This window comes from Pipistrellus hanaki, assembly GCF_964339955.1.
Source record: "Pipistrellus hanaki genome assembly, chromosome: 1".
Taxonomy (NCBI): Eukaryota; Metazoa; Chordata; class Mammalia; order Chiroptera; family Vespertilionidae; genus Pipistrellus; species Pipistrellus hanaki.
In genome coordinates this window covers 140061818-140082468 of record NC_140503.1, presented here as the reverse complement: position 1 = coordinate 140082468, position 20651 = coordinate 140061818, and the positions used below count along the sequence as shown (strand labels likewise).

Sequence of the window (20651 nt, the reverse complement as noted above, 5' to 3'; positions counted from 1 at the left end):
TATATGTTCGATGGAATTTTAATTATTTTCACTTATGTGCCTCATTTAAATTCTATGTAATGATAAAGAAATTCTTATTATAGTTCACTAACTGGATGGTAATCTGTGCAGTAATCAAACAAAATATTTTCTGTTTTAAGATTTAGCATAGAATTGATCAACATGTCTTCTGGTCAGATAGTATGTCTAAGATTATAAGACCCAGCAAAAATAAGGAATAGGAAATTGTGATAAAATTCAACATTTTAGACCTGGAAATGAATTTAGAGAGAATTGAGTCAATTCCATCTTTTTAAAGAAATATATTTTTATTGATTTCAGAGAGGAAGAAAGAGGAAGGGAGAGGAAGAGAGAGAAACATCAATGATGAGAGAGGATCATTGATCGGCTGCCTCCTGCATGCCCCCTACTGGGGATGGAGCCTGCAACCCAGGCATGTGCCCTTGACCAGAATCAAATCTGGGACCCTTCAGTCTGCAGGCTGATACTCTATCCACTGAGCCAGACCAGCTAGGGTGTCAATTCGATGTTGATCCAGCTACTTTAATACATACAAGTGGATGGTAAATTATTCATTTATAGTGTGTCAGGTTGACTTCAAATTATACAGAGTTATGGAAAAAGTAGAATTTATATTTCTCATATTCTGTAACCTTCGATAGAAGTATATTTTTGTGCACTTGGAAGCTCTGTACTTCTAAGTCCTCCTTTGAAAACATCATTCTCTTAATTTTTCACAGCTTGTCTCCAAAACAGATACTCTGTGTTATTTAAGTGAAAATTATTTAAAAAGCTAATTAAAGTGAAGTCCAGAGAGGGACAAAAGACACAAAATGACAGAGGTCACACAAAGAGTAGCCATTAGTAAACATGTATAATTAGTAAAATCATTACTAAAACACATGACGACACATTGCTATCTGGAGCCAACAGGAAAAGGGCCATGGAAATTTTGAGTGCATGAAGACTGAGAAGTTATTTTTAGATTTTTTAAAATACCTTCATCCAAAGAACTTTTAAGTTTTATGCACAAATGGGAAGAATGTATTTCTCACTGGACTCTTCCTTTTTCCATAGATAAGATCGCTATTCCAGACTTTGGCACCGGGGCGATGGAGAACTGGGGACTCATCACGTACCGGGAAACGAACCTGCTATATGACCCCCAGCAATCGGCCTCCTCCAACAAGCAGAGGGTTGCCGCTGTGGTTGCCCATGAACTTGTGCATCAGGTATGGAATCTTAGCATCAAATTAGCTCATTCTGAAATGGAAATAAGTTATACTTTAGCAAATTAAAAATAAGCCTACTCAAACAATCCTGCTTGAAAGTCTTTCTTAGTGCTGATAAACATTGTACTATATAGAGAAACTTTAAAAAAAAAATTTTAATTTTGTATTTAATTCTTTATTGTTGAAACTTTTAAGACACATTGTTTTGCCTTTAGTAAATGCACTTCCTATGACTTTAAATATTCCCAGGAATGCCTAAAGAAAGGCAAGACATGAAGGAAAATTTAAGATCATTTTAAAATCAGGAGGTAAAGGCTAGAATGCCTGCCACTTCCGTGCCAAGTGATAAAATTTACATGAACAAACAAACGTACTGAGATTTTCTATCAAAGGCACAAGACTTTAACTATGACTCTATTGCTTATATTTCAGTGGTTTGGAAATACTGTGACCATGGATTGGTGGGAAGACTTGTGGCTGAATGAAGGCTTCGCGTCCTTCTTTGAGTTTCTGGGAGTAAACCACGCAGAAAAAGACTGGCAAATGGTGAGTCCGAAGCATACAAGCTCCAAGTCCCTATTTTTCTCATGCAGAGCAGATGGAAGCATTTGGACTATGACCCAGAGTCTGGGGCCAAGGGAAGTGGTGAATTGGGAATTCCACTGTGAGAATGGGGTGGAGCCAGCTGGCTCTACCGCACTGGACCTCACTTAGAGCCCAGGCCCAGGCCCCAGAGGGCAACTGACACCAGGATCTGAGGATGTCCTCAATAGAGTCACTCAAGAACATGTGTCAAGACAGGGAAAAAATAGCTGCCTTCAACAATGCCATCTCTGTGTTCAAGAAAGTATCTGTAGTGCCAACCCTCTGAAAAATGTCTAAGCCTAATTTTGTGAATGACATACCTTACACAGGTTGCTGAAAGATAGAGCATAAACTTAAGTAGTTCAACTGAAGTTCAAATCCTAGATGCTTAGGTGCTTTACAGGGAATGTGACCTTGAGCAAGTTACATATCCTCTCTGAGTCAGTCCCATCTTCTATGAAAAAACATGGTTCTCTATTTTGTAAGCTTAAAAGCTCCCAAAATGCACATGCAGTTACTATTATTATACGAGGGGCCTGGAACAGAGGCTTCTGTGAACTCTCCAGACATGTCTTTCCAAAAAGCTAGGTCTGTTTGTATTTCTATTTAGACAGTGAGAATATTCTTATTTGTTTGTATATATGAAAGCGGGTGTAGATGTAGAATTAGAGAATTACGGTTGTGTACTGTGTGGACTACTGCCCTCTAGTGGATAGAATAAAAAGACAATATTAAATGCTTGAAGCCCTAGTTTCCACAATCTACTTTAAAAAATGAAAAAGTTAATTTGTAACAATTGTTTCTTTACAAATCTAATATGCATCAGTGTGGTTTTTTTTTACCTATGAAATTTGACATTTTGGACACAATAATTCTTCATTGTGGGCTGTTCTTCTGTGTCTTGTAAAATATTTAGCAATGTCTTGGGCTTATATCTACTATATCTACTAGATGCCAGTTATCCTTCCATTCCAGCTGTAAAACCAAAAATGTCTTCCTATATTTCTAGATGTCTCCTGGGGACAAAAATATAATCTATTAGTTGAGGACTACTCATCTATGCTGAAAATTGCTGGTTTCATACTTTATTGAAATTAAGCTATGTAGAAAAAAAAGTCTTTTCTATAAAATAGCCTGATGTCCTTCTTACATCAAGATATAATAAATTATAACATTTCAATATTATTACATATAATCCTCTATACTTTAACATTCCAATTTCAGTGTTTCAAAAACACCAATTAAATCCCAGAAGAATTTAGTATGCAATTCTTAAGTAAAATCTAATCACACAGTTGAACTCAATCATTCTTTATTCATTCATTCGTTTCTCACTACAAAGAACCTAAAACTGAATAAATAATATCTGTCATTAAGAAGTTCCCAAATAGGTGTCTTGTGGGTGGAAAGGGCAGGTAAAGATGAATCATACAAGGGCTTGGTAAGTACCACAATAGCGGAGCCTCATTTCACAGGTGAAAATGTGATGCTAAAGGTAATATAACTTTCCATTGTCACAACTAAGACTAGGGTAAAACTTCCTGACACTGAGAACAGGATTCTGTCTACTTACCTAAAGATTGTACTGGAGCAGAAAAAATTGAAGGCCAAGCCGAAATTACCTTGATTGCAGCCATCACTTCGTAGTCATCACTCTAATATTCTGTAACTTTGCATATAAATACATTTCTAGGTATTTGGAAGCTCTGTACTTCTGAATCCTCATTTGAAAACTTTATGCTCTTAATTCCTCACAGTTTTTACCTTGATTGACAATAGGACCTTGACTATTATAAAAGGAAATCATAAAATCTGAAAATGTAAACTGATATTTTAAATTCAGTAAGACCAATAAAGCTTTTGATTTTTTTATTAGTAGTGATTTAACAAGTTAGGTTTTAGAATATATATATAATTGATTAAGAATCAACATTAAGTAATAGATGCGTTAGGTTTTTCCCTTTATGCCAGGTACTGCCAATTGCTTACCATGCACTATTAGCTCATTGAATCAGCTGCACAATTCTAAAAAGTAGATGCCATCATTACCCTATTTCAGTGTTTCCCAAACTTTTGACATATGTGTACGCCTTCTATAATTTTCGTAACACTGAGTACCCCTTGTACTCATGAGAATGTAGAATTAGGCGCAGCTAAGCACGGTGCAGTGCATATCCCCACCAAACTCCGGTGCAACGCGTACCCCCACCAAACTCTTCCTGTACCCCTGCGTGTACGCATACCACACTTTGGGAAACACTGACCTATTTAGCAGGCAAGGGAACTTGTTTGAACTTACATATCGAGGAAATGGAAGGAATGAGCTTTGAACCAAGAAAGACTATGAGGCTGGACAGCTCAACACTCTATTTTGGTGAAAAAATAGGACTGGAATGAAACGATGATTATTAATTGAACTAAAGCAAAAGTAAATGTGTTCTTCAACTAATTATATATCGCCCAAATTCCAATGATTAATTGACAAAAAAAAAAAACACACCAAAAACCTCAAACATCAACTTTTGCTAAATCAACATGCTTCCTCACGTAATTCTCAGAACAAATCCGGGAGGCGATGGTATCATCATTCCCCTTGCACAGATATGGAAACAGGGACTCAAACGTCTGACACACGTCTGAAAGCCACAGAGGTTAGCAGATGGAATCCACAGATGCTTGTGTCTTCTTGGCCTGTAATATAGAGGCAACGTCAAAGGACGTATAAATAGGAGAAGGTAATGGAATCAGGGTAGGCCAATTAGCGTCAGATGGGATTGACTTGAACACTGAATGCTTGCTTCAAATAATTGGGATAATTTATATATTTATTTCCCTCAATTTGTGTTATGTACATGCCGTGTTGACATCTGAACCCTTGTAAGGGCAGTACTATATTTCTTTGGCTCATTCTGTCATTTTAGCGGGACCAGATGCTACTTGAAGATGTACTACCTGTACAAGAGGATGATTCTTTGATGTCTTCACACCCCATTGTCATCACGGTGTCAAATCCAGCTGAAATAACATCTGCTTTCGATGGAATATCCTACAGCAAGGTGGGTGGGGACACTCGGGCATTGTTCTTATATCTTCCTGCTCAGGGGCTTTTCTTTTAGTAAATGCCACAAAATGGTGGTCATGTGGTTCATCGATGCTGATAGGCTTTAGAAACAGCGCAGAACCTATTCTGAGTGAATAGTCAAAAGCTCGTACTCTTCAGTGAAACTGGTCAATGTGATCAATGCCTCAGGATTTTGAATCAGATTTTTTAAAAGTTCGCGTTTGTACTTTTGTTTATAACAGTACTCATTCTGATAATTAGACATTTAAACTTTGAAGCATCAAATTTTAAAATTGCTTTATTTGGTTTTTAGTTAACCCTCACCCAAGGATATATGTTTTTTAAGAGAGAGTGGAAGGGAGAGGGGGGAGAGAGAGAGAGAGAGAGAGAGGGGAACGTGGATCATCTATGTGAGAGAGACACATTGATTGGTTGTCTTCCTAACACGCCCGGACTGGGGCTGGGATCAAACCTGCAGCCCTGATGTGTCGTGCCCTTGAATGGGGATCAAACCTGAGATCCTTCTGGGTGCGGGCGGATGCTCTAACCTCTGGGAAACACCAGTCAGGATTTTATTTTTTATTTTTTTTAAAGGCAGTAAGTTTTGCCCATATGGTCAACAAGAAATGCCATACATGTGGACACCTTTTCTAGTATCAATAGAATCATTTAGTGCTTCTAATGAGTATTTAAATTCAACTCAGTTTGGAGGAATTACCTTTATTCATTTTTAGGTAAGATTTAATGATGACTTTGTTAACATGTAAAAGGGCAGTTTTATCCATTATTATTTTTTGAAAAGTGGCAGAAAAATCTACAGTGACCTAAAGTTATTTTACCCATTTTCTTCCACAACATATCCTATAGCTTCTCCTCTAAACATATCCATACCTGAAGGCAGCATAATTTTGTCATTTTCCACTCAGCTCTTAAGAGTTTACCCACTATGTTAAGTTGCTCAAAAGCCACCGACAACTAATACATTTTGTTAGTCTGAGTGATACCTAATGTTTTATTGAAGACAAAATATCATAATTATTAAAGTGTATATTAGATAAATTGTCTTGAGTGAAAGAAACAGCCTTCTACATACTAGTCTTTGAAATGTATAGCATTATCTTTTTTTGTGATTTTATCTCATATGATTCCTATGGTACTTTTCAAGCTTCTTTCATTTATTTTTCTTTCACACTGTCAGTGGTTCCTTTTAATTTTTCTGTTAAAACAAAAGTTTAGAATTTAGAATATTCTAATAACTCACAAGAGGAAGTTTATATTTATTGAATCAGTTTTCCCCCCCCCCCCCCCAAGTCCTGGATACTCCATGGGCTTAAGATATTAGGTCAAAAATAGAAATTTCTAATTCTTCTATGCACAAAAATAATTTATAGTACTCAACAAATTATAGGGAAATTACCAAATTATATATTTTTCTGGTTAGTTGCTTGAAAATTGATTTAAAATTTTATTAACAGGGAAGGTTAGTGCTAATATTATAACATGTGAAAAAGAATGTAAAGAGCAGGAGTATTTATCAAATTCTTCAGACTAAAGAAAACCCAAGGAAAGGATTTTATGGCTAAATTATATATCTATATTAAATTACTTTATCAAGTAATTTGATGTAATTTATCAAATATATGCTTCCCTCTGTTAAATATAATTCTTTTTCAAGTATTTTAATATAAATTATGAGTAGCCAAAATTGTATCCTGAAACGGCTTTCCTTATTCATGAAAGAATGGTATTTATAAGCTGTTCTCTCCTTCTCTTTCATTAAAAAAGGCCCCCTCTGCTGGTTCATTTTGTGAACTACAATAATTACTTGAACCTCAAGCCACTGAAATGCTAGCTATTTATTTCGATTTCTCTTTATCCATAAGTTGTTTCAGAAGCACCGATACAGGGGTGTGCAAAGTGGTATTTTTACCCCAAAGTAACAAAGCTATACCTAGTAATTTAGCAGAATCATCTTCAATAAATCTCACAAATATGACCATGAAATGAGTCACAATAATAATTACTGGTATTTGTCCCTTACATATCTCTTATCAGCTTAATTTCTAATTCTTTTACATTATAGGGAGCTTCCATTCTGAGAATGATTGAAGACTGGATAACACCACAGAATTTTCAAAGAGGATGTCAGGTATGATTTATTATTTTTAATGATATTAAAAGCAAACTATACTATGTGGCTGATGAATGTTAAGATATGTAATTAAGGGAAAATCTTTTTTATTGTAACTTTCTTTACTCAGGGATAGGCAACATAGCAAAACATTAAAAAGTTATTTCACATCCACTTAAGTGTCTACTGTACGTTGTATCAATAATTATCCTGTGGCAAAAGTTTCACAGAGTATTCTAAACAAATTATGTGGTTGGTTTTGTGTGTGCGTGTGCGTGTGCGTGCGTGTGTGTGTGTGTGTGTGTGTGTGTCCCATGTGAATGAGTCTGCCAGGAACACTGAGTAGCTTAAACAACAGGCACTTACTTTCTCACAGTTCTGGAGGCTCTGGAGTGGGAGGTGAAGAGGGACATTTCCCATCTAAACCTAAATATCTCCCAAGGCCTCATCTCCAAACGCCATTACATTAGCTTGAGGGTTAGGGCGTCCATGCGTGAATGTCTGGGAAGATGATTTAGTCTTTTATAGTAACATGATATAAAAATACAGACCTATCTGTTAAAGTCTTCTCTTGCAGATTTTATTTTTATTTAATTAATTTATTTTTAAAATATATTTTATTGATTTTTTTACAGAGAGGAAGAGAGAGGGATAGAGAGTTAGAAACATCGATGAGAGAGAAACATCGATCAGCTGCCTCTTGCACACCCCCTACTGGGGAAGTGCCCGCAACCAAGGTACATGCCCTTGACCAGAATCGAACCTGGGACCCTTCAGTCCGCAGGCTGACGCACTATCCACTGAGCCAAACTGGTTTTGGCCTCTTGCAGATTTTAGAAAGACCATTTCCTTATGAGTGGGTTTGAAAATGGTTAATGTAAAACATTCCTATTATGTGGAGTCAGTAAATAAACAAGGCCTGTTCCTCTTTGGAAATGGAAATGACAATAAACTTTCTAAATCATTTCACATATCCCACTCAAGCTTATTACTCCTGTTTGGTTTTGTGCTCCTAGCCTACTCTAAGCCAATTCTCTCAGGGTTTTTGATAATCAAAATAGTGACAATGTGTCCCTCACCAGCCTGCAGGCAGGCCCCATTGCAGCCTGGAGATGGTCCATCTTCCTGGTGTTTGCCTTCCATCTCCATCCTCCCTGCTCCGACACCCCAGGCAGCTAGGCAGAGCAGTAAAGCGGAACACAGGTCAGAGCAGCGGCCCTGCTAGCCTTTCTGCAGAGCACCCAGCAGTGACTTCCCAGGGCAGTGCCTGTCCCCCATGCCTGTAGCTCTCAGCACCACCATGTCTGCTTGTATGGCATTAGTATTTTCTCGACTGCCCTGAAAGGAGATGGTCCCTTTCAACCCAATATTAAAATTCCCAGGTGACTATGAAAGTACTCAGAGCAGCATTTAGGATATATTCAGACAGTACCCAAGTACCTCTTCCTCCTTTTGTCCATTAATAAAGTGTTCTGTATGGACATTAGGTGGTAAGGGGAAGCTACCACTTATGCTTGTTCTTATATGTGCCCTAGGACATTGTGTAAGTTTCCCGTTGGCTTCAAACTCAGATTTCACATCTCCTCTCGCTATAAAGCACCTTTAGTGAGGAACTCTGTCATCGTATCTTTGCATAGACACCAGTGCCTAGTAGAACGCATCATATGTTAGAAGATCTCAAAAATGTTTCTTTTTTTTAAGTTTTATTTTTAAATATATTTTTATTGATTTCAGAGAGGAAGGAAGAGGGAGAGATAGAAACATTGATAATGAGAGAGAATCATTGATCGGCTGTCTCCTATACACCCCACACTAGGGATTTGAGCCACAACCCAGGCATGTGCCCTTGACCAGAATCGAATCTGGGACCCTTCAGTCCACAGGCCAATGCTCTATCCACCGAGTCAAACTGACGAGGGCAGTAGTTTAAATCAATGGGAACTTTGCAAGGTTTGCTGGAGAACCACCAGTGGTGCTCACTTATGAGATTAGAGGAAGACTGGGAATTTCTCTAGGGATAAGTCACATATCTGAAAACTCAGATAGAGAGATTTTGTAAATAGAGTTGCCAAAAGGGGAAGTCTTCTAATTAAAATTTTGTATTTTAAAAATATATGAAGACTTATTCTTTAAAGTGAATGATTTCCCCAATTTATCTACCACCACCCCTGCATCATCATCACTATCATTCAAAAGGCTGTATATTTATTTAAAATTATAATCTGGCCTACCACTTATTTTTGTAAGGCCTGCAAACAAAATTATTTCTAAATTTTTAAAGGGCTGAAAAAAATCTAGAGAAGATTAATTCATGACATGAAAGTTATGTGCCACTCATATATCAATGTTCATTGGAAGGCAGCTCATTCACTTAGATGTTATTTATAGCTGGTTTTCTGCTACAGAAGTGGAGTTGAGTAGTTGCAACAGAGATTTTATGGCCCACAATGCTTAAAACCCTCACTATATAGCTTTTTACAGCAGAAGTTTTTTTCAGCCATTTAAAAATTTAGAAACAATTTTGTTTGCAGAGCCCTGGCTTACAGCCAATTTCATTTGTTTTATGATTGATTATCACCTTAATCACCTATGTGTACAATGGGGTCATGTAGTGTCTGAGATGAGAAAACACCACTATATATGAAGATATAGGATGCAGCAGGCAGTGGATAAGTTAACACCACTAAATAAAGAACACAGAATTATGGCAATTATGGTTCATAACATTTCTGATCCATTCTGATCCATTCAGAATGGATCAGAAATGTTATGAACTACTGACTGTTTGCTGAACACTTCACTCCCCTTATATATTTCACTAGAGGCTCAGTGCACGAATTCATGCATGGGCGGGGTCTGGCCAGCTTTTCCACAATGGGGGCAGATTGAGGCTGGGCCTGTCAGGAGGAGGAGATAGATGGTGGGAGGTTGGCTGGCTGGCCCACCCCAAACGGGGCCTAATCAGGGCTGGGCTGGCTAGGGGAAGGGGCCATGGGTAATCAGCCAGCCAGCCCTGCCCCTGATGGGATGGGGGGGCTGATCTGGGGTGGGGCTGGGCAGGGGAAGGGCCTGCAGGAGGTTGGTGGGCTGACCCTGCCTCTTATGGGGTGGGAGAGGCTTAGGGGGAGGGGCTGCAGGAGGTTGGTCACTCAGCCCCGCCCCCTATTGGACTGGGGGAGGTGTGATCAGGGGCAGGCTGGCCGAGAAATGGGCTACGGGCCTATCGCGGTGGGGAGGGTTGATTGGGGGTGGGGCTGGCCGGGGGGAAGGGAGAGGGCATTTGGCTAGTGGCTCACTCTTTTTTATTTTTTAAAAAAATATATTTTATTGATTTTGTACAGAGAGGAAGGGAGAAAGATAGTTAGAAACATCGATGAGAGAGTCATCAATCAGCTGCCTCTTGCACAACCCCTACTGGGGATATGCCCGCAACCAAGGTACATGCCTTTGGCCGGAATCAAACCCGGGACCTTTCAGTCCCCAAGCCGACGCTCTATCCATTGAGCCAAACCGGTTTCGGCTAGTGGCCCACTCTTGATTGTGGTAGGAGAGTCCAATCTGGGGCAGGCTGCCAGCCCCACCCCCAGATCGGACCAGTTCGCTGGCCATAGTGAGTGTCATAGCAACTGTTGCTACAATCGTTATGGCAGTTACAGTCACTGGCTTTTTATATATATAGATATTGTTTGTCTTGAAAAAATGAAACTTGTTCACAATTGCAATCGATTAAAAAAAAAAAGAACAAACTCATTAATAAGAAAAAATATTTCTCACACTAGCTGGTTTGGCTCGGTGGATTGAGCATCAGGATCCAAGGGTCTTTGGTTTGGTTCCAGTCAAGGGCACGTACCTTGGTGGCATGGTCCTCCTCAGGCCCGAAGCCTAGTCAGAGCTCATGCAGGAGGCAACCAGTCAATGTGTTTCTCTCACATCGATGTTTCTCTCTTTTTCCCTCTTTCTTCCACTCTCCCTAAATATCAATGGAAAAAATATCCTTGGGTAAGGATTAAAAAAAAATAAAAATGTCTTATGCTTTACAAATAAGTTATTGTTTGTATAGTGTTTTTTAGGTTAAAATGCTTTTTGTACATATATCACTTGATTCTTATTCCAGGTACACTATATTATACATCCAAGTGAAATGTGGCTAAGGGTTCTGCTCATTTTGTGGAAATATAAGAAAAGCAAACATTGACTCCTAAAGTATTTGTTTTCTTTCACTTACAGATTTATTTGGAAAGATACAAATTTAGGAATGCAAAAACTTCAGATTTTTGGGCAGCACTTGAAGAGGTAAGGAAGAGTATATCCCAAATACTTCTCTGTTTTATTAATAGTCTATTAATCATTTATTTATCTGATTATTTATCCTTTTATTTCTCACTAGTTGTCCAGTGCACAAAATTCATGCACATCAAGAGGGAATTAATTAGAGGAAATATTTTAATATTGCTATTTGCCCTTTCTCTATAATAGAAGTGTCAGGGATGAAAGAAAATTAGTAAAATGTATATGAAAATAATATATAAATTTATTAATAAATAAACAATCACAACATGATATAACAACAAAGACATGGTATAAAAACAACAAAACATGCTGTAAAAACAACACTGATGCAAACAATAATTTGTGGAAAAGCCAGGAGGTTACCGATCATTTGTGAGACAGCCAGGAGGCTCCTCCTCCCTCCTCGCAGGGTCTGGGGTGAAAGGGAATGGGATTCCTGGCTGGGCAGACCGCTGACAGCAAGCTGTCCAATGGCTGATTCTGTGAGGAATGGAGCTCTCTCCTCCCTCCTCCCTCCTCCCTCCTCCCTCCTCCCTCCTCCCTCCTCCCTCCTGCCAGGGTCCGGTTTGAAGGCCTGCCATGCCCCTGATCACAGAAGACCCAGAATCCCACCATGCCCCAGCTGGGGCCCAGAGCTACCTTCCGCCACCACACCCAGGCCAGGGCTGGAAGGGAACCCGCTGCTCAGTTATCTGTCTGGTCGTTTAGGTCGTGACGGTCTCTGGCTTTTTATGTATTAGGATTTGTTCATTATTCTCTGTGTTTTTTTAAACCTCAGGCAAGTAATCTGCCAGTGAAAGAAGTGATGGACACCTGGACCAAACAGATGGGTTATCCTGTCCTTAATGTGAATGATATGAACGACATCAAACAGAAACGCTTTCTATTGGACCCAAAAGCTAATCCTTCTCTGCCACCTTCAGAGTTTGGGTAAGGATCTATAATGCATTTCAAGAGAAAAGCAGCAAGTTGATGGAAATATTGCTCATTTGCTTAGATCTTGCTTGTTGTTACAAGATTGATGGGTGATAATATAAAAAGCACTAGAGGCCCAGTGCATGAATTTGTGCACCAGTGGGGTCCCTTGGCCTGGGAGAGGGCTGAAACAGGTTCTCCAACATCCCCTGAGGGGTCCTGGATCGTGTGAGGGTGCAGGCCAGGCAGAGGGACCCCATAAGTGTGAGATAGGTACCAGGGAGAAATGTGGGAGTTTGGCCAGCTGGGAAAGGGCTGCTGGAGGACTCCAGGACGTGTTCAGTTTGTCCTGCTCAGACCTGATTGGCCAAACCCCAGCAGCAAGCTTACTTACTGGCCTACTGTCTGCCCTCTGGTGGTCCGTGCACATCATAGCAACTCGCTGATAGGTCAATTGTCTGTTCCCTGGTGGTCAGTGCATGTCATAGTGAGCGGTTGAACAACCTTAGCATATCATTAGCATATTACACTTTGATTGGTCGAATGGCCGACGACTGGACACTTAGCATATTAGGCTTTTATTATATAGGATGGTGTATTTAGGGAAGCAAAAGCATTTAAAAATAGCTCATTGGTCTCCGGGTTCAAAATGCACCCACGTCCTATTCTTCCCAGGATTTATTGCTGAAAGAAATGAACTCATAAAAGGAAAGAAAATGGAGGGAAAGGGTTATATGTACCATAGAATTCTAGAAGACAAAAAGCAGGAGAAATATTGACAAAATACAAACTGAGGAAGATGCAGCCAATAAAAAGAGATTGGAGGTAGAATGAAAGCATAAAAAATGGGGGCAAGAGAGGGAAAGCAGGAGTGACAATTGAGACTGAAAATAGGGCAATTGATTTGACATGAACTCAGGACCTTCCCTTCCCCTTTCCCTTTGTCTGTGGCCATCCTTTCCTCTGCACAGAGCTCTCTGACGTCTGGCAATGACCCAAGGCAAAAAGCCAGAGGCCTTTTCCCCCTAAAGAAATGGCCTTAATCAGTGGAGAAAAGCTAAGGATTTCCCTTAGTCTGAGACATCTAGCGCCAAGTGTCCCTCATCATAGCATTTGCAGGATGGATGGGTGCAGCCACCTGCACCCCTCATTCATCCACAGAGCTCCCAGCCAAGCTTCTTGTTCAGTAGAGAAGACTTTCAAAACTAATACTCTCTTCTCAACAGTAGAGGGATTACATACAAAACACCAAGAACAATCAATTTAGTCTTTTCTTAAATATGAGCGGACAATTAAACCTCAAAAACCACCAAAAAAAAAATCTAAAAGCATAAAAAGATAAAAATCCCACATGAACAAATAAAACACCTTTATCTCTAAGAAACATAGTTGAGGAAACAGAAAATAAACATATAGAATAGAGAGAGCAAAGAAACTATTCTACCCATTAACTAAGAGCAGAATGTCTGTGAAAGGACAAACTGAGAACACAAAAGGTCTCTGGAAGATTAAATTTTTGATTGTAGAAATTAATAGACTGACTAGAAATAAATTTGGGGAATTCTCAAAAAAATATAAGACAGGCACACATAGAACTTGCAAATAGGAAAGAGAAGCTGTGAAAAATCTAGCACCCAACTAATAGAAGTCTCACAAAAAAGAAAACTGAGAAACTTGAGGAGCAAATTATATTGTATATTAAAAAAATAATAATAAAGGACATCAGGATTTTGATGAAAAGGCCCCTTTTAGTGCAGGCCTTTTTGTATTGAGTACACACATGCCTAGCTACAACTCCCCAAAATTTTGAAAACAAGTATACGCTAGTTAGTGTGGCATTAGTCTTTTTCACAGCATCCTGAATGCAAGAACATGGAGCAATCACCTAAAATGGTGAAGCAAGATGTATTTTCAACCTCTCATTCTCCACCCAATGAAAGTAAACCAAATGCAAAAATGCACAGTGAAGACTTCTTTGAAAGTTACTAAGGCTGACTTTCTCTCTCTTTCTTCCAAGTCTCCAGGAGACTTGGAGGAAAGAGAGAGAAAAAATGAATCCAAATACTAAAGAGGAAGAAATGGGATCCAGGACATGGTGCATCCAATCTAGGAATGCCATGAAAGGAAAGGCAGACCCACAGCCATTCAGGGGAACAGTGTCAAGAGTCAGAGCAGGTGACGGGGGTAAGGTCTGTGATCTCCAGGAACAAGAGCGAATGGGAAGATGGAAAAACTTGGAGACTTTGTGAAGGCAAATCAGTTACATCAATACAAAGAGAAAAGTAGATAGATAATAGATAGATAGATAGATAGATAGATAGATAGATAGATAGATAGATAGATAGATAGATATAGATGGCTATATGTAACAATTGTGATTGAAAAATATAAAGCAGGTGGAATAATTTCATGCCACTGATAAAGTACAATAAAAAAGGAGTCCACTTGACCTTTATATTAGGGCTGTTAGGGGGAAATATTATTTACATGATTCAGGGACCATGAAATTAGACCATAGAGAAGGGAATATAACTCCAACACACTTCTTGGCCAACAATATGTGTATAGTGTAATTTCATAAATGTTATTTATTGGCTCTCAATTTTTATAATCAACCAATTGATAACAAATACAGATACTTTGTTTATGGTGGCAGAGTAGGTTGTAAATATAAATAGTCAGCACTGTCATCAGAAAATATTTGCTGACCTAAGAAAGGAACTGGAAAGGGGAGAAAGGTAGAAGACAGTGTTGGAATGCTAATTCAGTCATGTGCTGGCACTGGCTCCCGTCCAACCTCCGTAACATCATGCAGGTAGCTTGCAATAATTGGCCATAATGCACATTAATGGGATTCAACAAATACCATATCCTACCCACCCCCACCCCCAAGCTAGTTAATTACCAGCACTCCACAAGATATCCTTTTCCAGTTGGGAGAGAGTGTCAATACTCTTTTACAAAATAAAAATAGCAGAATGCGTGTATTAATTAAAAAGGAACAACTGTAACCTACAAAAGTCTAATAACAGTAATAACGTTACTTTATTACGTTTTGACTGCTAAAAGGGGAATGGAAGAAAAAGTAACATAAGTAACTGTATCACCCTCTGTCGTGGGTGAGTTAATAAATACTATCTAAAAAAATAGAGGCATTGAGCCCTGACTGGTGTGGCTCAGTAGGTTGGGCGTCATCCTGCGCACTGAAAGGTTGCTGGTTCACACTTGCATAAATACTACTTGTGCAGAAGTCTTAATACTTTATCCTATGTCTGTATAACTGAATGGATATTTTTAAAATAAATATATTTTATTGATTTTTTACAGAGAGGAAGGGAGAAGGATAGAGAGTTAGAAACATCGATGAGAGAGAAATATTTATCAGCTGTCTCATGTACACCTCCTACTGGGGATGTGCCTGCAACCAAGGTACATGCCCTTGACCAGAATCGAACCTGGGATCTTTCAGTCCACAGGCCGACACTCTACCTACTGAGCCAAACCGGTTTCGGCATTCTTCTTTCAGCTTCTTAACATAGTTTGCATCCACCCCAACTCCAGTGGCCTCTGATCTCCTCTGCCTGCCTCCCTCTGAAAAAGGCCTTTCACCCTCTTTATCTCTCTCTTACTACTCTCATTGGCCTTATTTTACAGTCACATATAAGTCACCACAGATCAATTATTCAGTAGCAATTAGGATAACACGAAAAAGGAGAATTATAGGGTGTGAAGGTGTCTCAGAGTTTCATTAATAACTATAATCTCCTTTCTTTATAGTTACTGTTTTATGTTCGAGCAAATTAGTCGGTCAAATTCAACACTACTGCAGCCTTTTGATATTAAAATTTAAAAGTATTTGTCTCTTTGGAAACAGGCTTCCATTTGAAAGTCTCACAGTAATTATTCCCTCCTGTCCTGTGTATCCACTGATAGGCTGAGCCTGAGTTAATGGGCGGGTCAGGACGTGTGGTGGGATAGGGAGGGCGGCAGAGGAGGCTCTTTCCTCTGGAAGGGAGGTTTAAGCTGAGTGAATGCGTGTGGAAGTTTGACTATTGGGGATGTTCAAAACAAACTATTACATGTGTAAGGGATCTAGAGTTAAAAAGGAACATTATATATATAATATCCGACCCTCGTTGAGCATTTTCTAAGTAGCTGGCACTATTTTAAATACTTTTTGGTTGATCATTGTAACACTAGAGGCCCGTTGCACGATATTTGTGCAAGATTAGGCTTTCCTTCCCTGGCGTGCCTGGAAGCTGGCAAGTCCCCGTTCCCCAGCAGCCCTGGAGCCCACAAGACCTTGCTTTGCAGTGCTCTCTCCACTGCCCCACTTCCCCTCATAGCAGGTGTCCTGCCCCTCCCGGCCGCTTCGTGCCTGCGTATGTAAATTAACCTCCATCTTTTTTGGGGTAATTTGCATACTCACTCTGATTGGCTGTGGGCGTAGCAGAGTGATGGTTAATTTGCATGTTTCTCTTTTATTAGGTAAGATGGGGAAATGGGGGCAGAAAATGACTCAATAATTTATGCAAGGTTACATAGCCTGTAAGTGATGGAGCCTCGATCTGAATCAGTAGTCTGGCTCCAAGAAACTGACTGGGCAGCTGAGAGGCCCTGGGAAAAGTGGTGGGAAGGAAGGCAGATGCCTGGCATGCAGACCACGTTAAAGATTTCTAACAATAGTGCTCACATTTGAAGACTTTAAGGAAAGAATTGTCGGATCACATATATCTTTTTCAAAGTTCCCATCTGGCTGCATTGTGGAGGGCAGAAAAGAGGGGCAAGAGTGGGACAGGGAGATGGGAGAGGGCAATTCTGTAAAGAGATGGGAAAGACGATGGAAGGATTGGCTGCCCTGATGTTCCAAAGATTAGGCTGATGCCTAAACCGGTTTGGCCCAGCGTCAGCCTGCGGACTGAAGGGTCCCAGGTTTGATTCCTGTCAAGGGCATGTACCTTGGTTGCGGGCACATTCCCACTAGGAGGTGTACAGGAGGCAGCTGATTGATGACTCATCAATGTTTCTAACTCTCTATCTCTCTTCCTTCCTCTCTGTAAAAAAATCAATAAAATATATATTTTTTTTAATTAGGCTGAGCTAAAATTCCTAAGAGCAAACAGATTGAGTTGGATGGATTTGCAAAGGACAGTCTCCTCTTAGGATACTGTTTGTAGCCATGTTTCTCTAGAGTAGGGGTGTCGAACTCAATCAGAGAAGGGGCCAAAATCTAAAATCCAGCCTAAATCACGGGCCGAATGGTTTACTGAGCAGTCATAAACTGACAATGTCATAAACTGACAGCGGAGTGCAGTGATGACAGCGCGGTGCGGGCCACATTGCAAGGCCTGGCGGGCTGGATTTGGCCCGCGGGCCTTGTGTTTGACACATGTGCTCTAGAGAAATGCAGGCCTCTGTAGGCCCACTCTGTGCCATGTACTCCATTCTGGCAGAACCTGTGTTCTGGCTTCCAGTTCAGAGCTTTGGGAACGAAGTCACACTACCAGCACAGTTAGGTGTTTACAAACGTTCAGACAGCCAAAAAAGACTTTCTGTCCAAGGCCTGGAAGAAAACTGAGGATCATTATTAAGTTAGCGGGTGGTGCTCACGTGTGGAGGCCCATGCCCGGCCTCAGCTCCTGGAACTCTCAGACAGTCCCTTCTCCCAGAGCAAAGGGGACTCAGAAAAACTGGATATCTGACTGTAATCCAAGTTTTGAAAAATAATAGTTCTCACCAAGACAAAAGGAAATCTGACTTTCTAGACCAAATGAGATCAGTCAGAGTGTGTCTGTATATACTTCTTTATCTTTTGTTTATTTTTGAAAGCCAAAAATTATGATGGCAAAAACTTCTCCCCCTCCCCCCCACCCTTTCCTCATCTTAATATATGAATGCATTGAAACAAAGAGGTGACTTGTTACCAGGTGATAATTCAGTGACAAAAAAATCAATATAATAAAGTCTGTGATTATGCTGTTAACTGTAAACTGTTTATTTTATAGTTACTGTTTTATATTCTAGCAAATTAGATTGAGATATTTAAATAAATTTAGATATTTAAAACTGCTGTTTAGCCTGACCAGTGTGGCTCAGTGGTTGACCACGGCTCCGTGGTTGAATGTTGACCTATAAACCAGGAGAGTTTTTTTTTTTTTTAATTGTAGTTGATTTTTAATTTCATGCTATTGTGATCTGAGAAGATGCTTTTAAAATTACATTTACTTTGGGTATGTTTTTATTTTTTAGTAATAAAAGTTTTTTTTTTTCTTTTTAAATCACTTTAGTTACACATGGAATATTCCAGTTAGATGGAATGAAGATAAAGCGTCAGATATTGCCTTCTACAATAGGTCAGAAACAGGAGGTAAATATCAATTGATTTATTTCTTCTTTGGATTAATGTAACACATTAAAGTAATCTAAATGTAAAAAAATAACAGTACAGATGGAATTTACGAAACAAATTTCAGCTAAGAGAGCTCTCTTAAATAATTTATTGACGAGTTCAAATTCTTATATACAACAATGAGAACTTTTTACCTTGAAATATTCTTTTTAATTGGAGGTCCGTTGTACGAAATTTGTGCATGGGGGGAGGGGTTCCTCAGCCCAGCCTGCACCCTCTCACAACCGGGAACTGCTGGCTCCTAACCACTTGCCTGCCTGCCTGGTCGCCCCTAACCACTCTGCCTGCCTGCCTCATCAGCCCGAACCACTCTGCCTTGACAGCTACTGCCACGGCTTTGTCCAGAATGATGTCCAGAAGGTCATTCATCTGTCAGTCTAATTAGCATATTACGCTTTTATTATTATAGATGATTTATCATGACTGACACAATAATAAATACCCATATCCAAAGGAGAAAATTTTTTCCTTTCTTTCCTTCATTGCTCCCACCCACCTTTCCTTCCTTCTTTCCTCCTTTCCTTTTTTTTTTCTTTATATCAGATTAGTAAGCCATTGAATTTCTTAAAATGTTATGTGACAAGCCTGGTTTTTAAAATGCTGTCATTAAATTAGACCTATAATTTTCCCAAATCAACATATTAGAATCTTTAATTACTTAAAATTATCTTTTATGAGCTGAGAATTGTCATCAGTAGTTTAAGTCACTCTTTATCCATCCATCTACCCATCCATCCATCCATCCATCCATCTCCCTAAATGAATTACTTGGCATTTGCCTGTGTTAAAATTCAATTGTGACTATTCTGCTCACTTGATTTAAAATTTATTTTTGTATTCTGTTTCCACTGATTTGTCTTCTTCTTTCTTGAAAGATTTTAGTTATATAAAAACAATGAAACTGCCGGGACCGGTTTGGCTCAGTGGATAGAGCGTCGGCTTGGGGACTGAAGGGTCCCGGGTTCGATTCCGGGCAAGGGCATGTACCTTGGTTGCGGGCACATCCCCAGTGGGGGGTGTGCAAGAGGCAGCTGATCGATGATTCTCTCTCATCGATGTTTCTAACTCTCTATCCCTCTCTCTTCCACTCTGTGAAAAATCAATAAAATATATTTAAAAAAAAAAAAAAAACAATGAAACTATCACATGTCCCTTCAAATCACTGAAAAAATAATAATAAGGCACATTTTAGCACCCATTCCATAAGAATCCTGCTTTTTATACTTTTTCCCACTGTACTTATTTTGTGTTTTGAAACTATTTCTTATCTAGCATAAACCTGCAGGAGACTTAGAACAGGATATATAGACTGTTCTTCACACCATCTCACTGGGACTTGGTATCAGAATAGCATGTGGCTTCTTAAGCATAAAAGTAGACCACCTATTCTTTATTTCCATATGCCTATTTGCTTTTGCAAAATATTAAAAAAAAACAAAACACAAAAACTAATTAGGTATTATTTCACCTGGTAAGTAATATTTTACCATATTTCCAGTAGACTATTTATAAAAACAGCTTTATTGGTGTACTAGAGGCCTGGTGCACAAAATCTATGCACAGGTGTGTCCCTCAGCCTGACCTTCACCCTCTCCAATCTGGGACCCCTTAGAGGATGTCCTACTGATGGCTTAGGTGGGGAGCAGGCCTAAGCTGCAGTCTGGCCTCTTCCTGCAGGAGGCGACCAGGCTGCTGAGGTGAAGGCGCCGCCCCATTACCCCGCTGCTGCAGCCACTGCTGGCTGCCGCAGTCGCCAAGGTGTTTTCGTCAACACAGACTCTAGTCCCTTCACCACAAAAAAAATGACAACTTTCTTTAGGCATTTTCAAGATGTCTCTTTCATAGGATATGACATTTGTTTGTTTCTTCTTCTTTTTTTTTTTTTTTTATCCTCACCTGAGATTATTTTTTCCATTGATTTTTAGAGAACATAGAAGAGAGAGGGAAAGACAGAGAGAAACATCAATGTGAGAGGGACACTTCGATTGGTTTCCTTCTGCATGAGCCCTGATGTGGGCCCGGGAGGAG

At 39.6% G+C, this 20651-nt stretch overlaps 1 protein-coding gene across 1 annotated transcript in view; it reads left to right on the top strand.

Annotated features, from left to right (window-relative positions):
* ENPEP (glutamyl aminopeptidase) overlaps positions 1-20651 on the top strand; it is an 83389-nt gene that overhangs the window by 32524 nt on the left and 30214 nt on the right. Inside the window, exons 5-11 of the mRNA XM_084872261.1 lie at positions 1078-1232; positions 1665-1778; positions 4739-4873; positions 6962-7027; positions 11237-11302; positions 12078-12229; positions 18502-18581. Coding sequence (XP_084728387.1) covers positions 1078-1232; positions 1665-1778; positions 4739-4873; positions 6962-7027; positions 11237-11302; positions 12078-12229; positions 18502-18581 — 768 coding nt within the window. The remainder of the gene's footprint in view (positions 1-1077; positions 1233-1664; positions 1779-4738; positions 4874-6961; positions 7028-11236; positions 11303-12077; positions 12230-18501; positions 18582-20651) is intronic.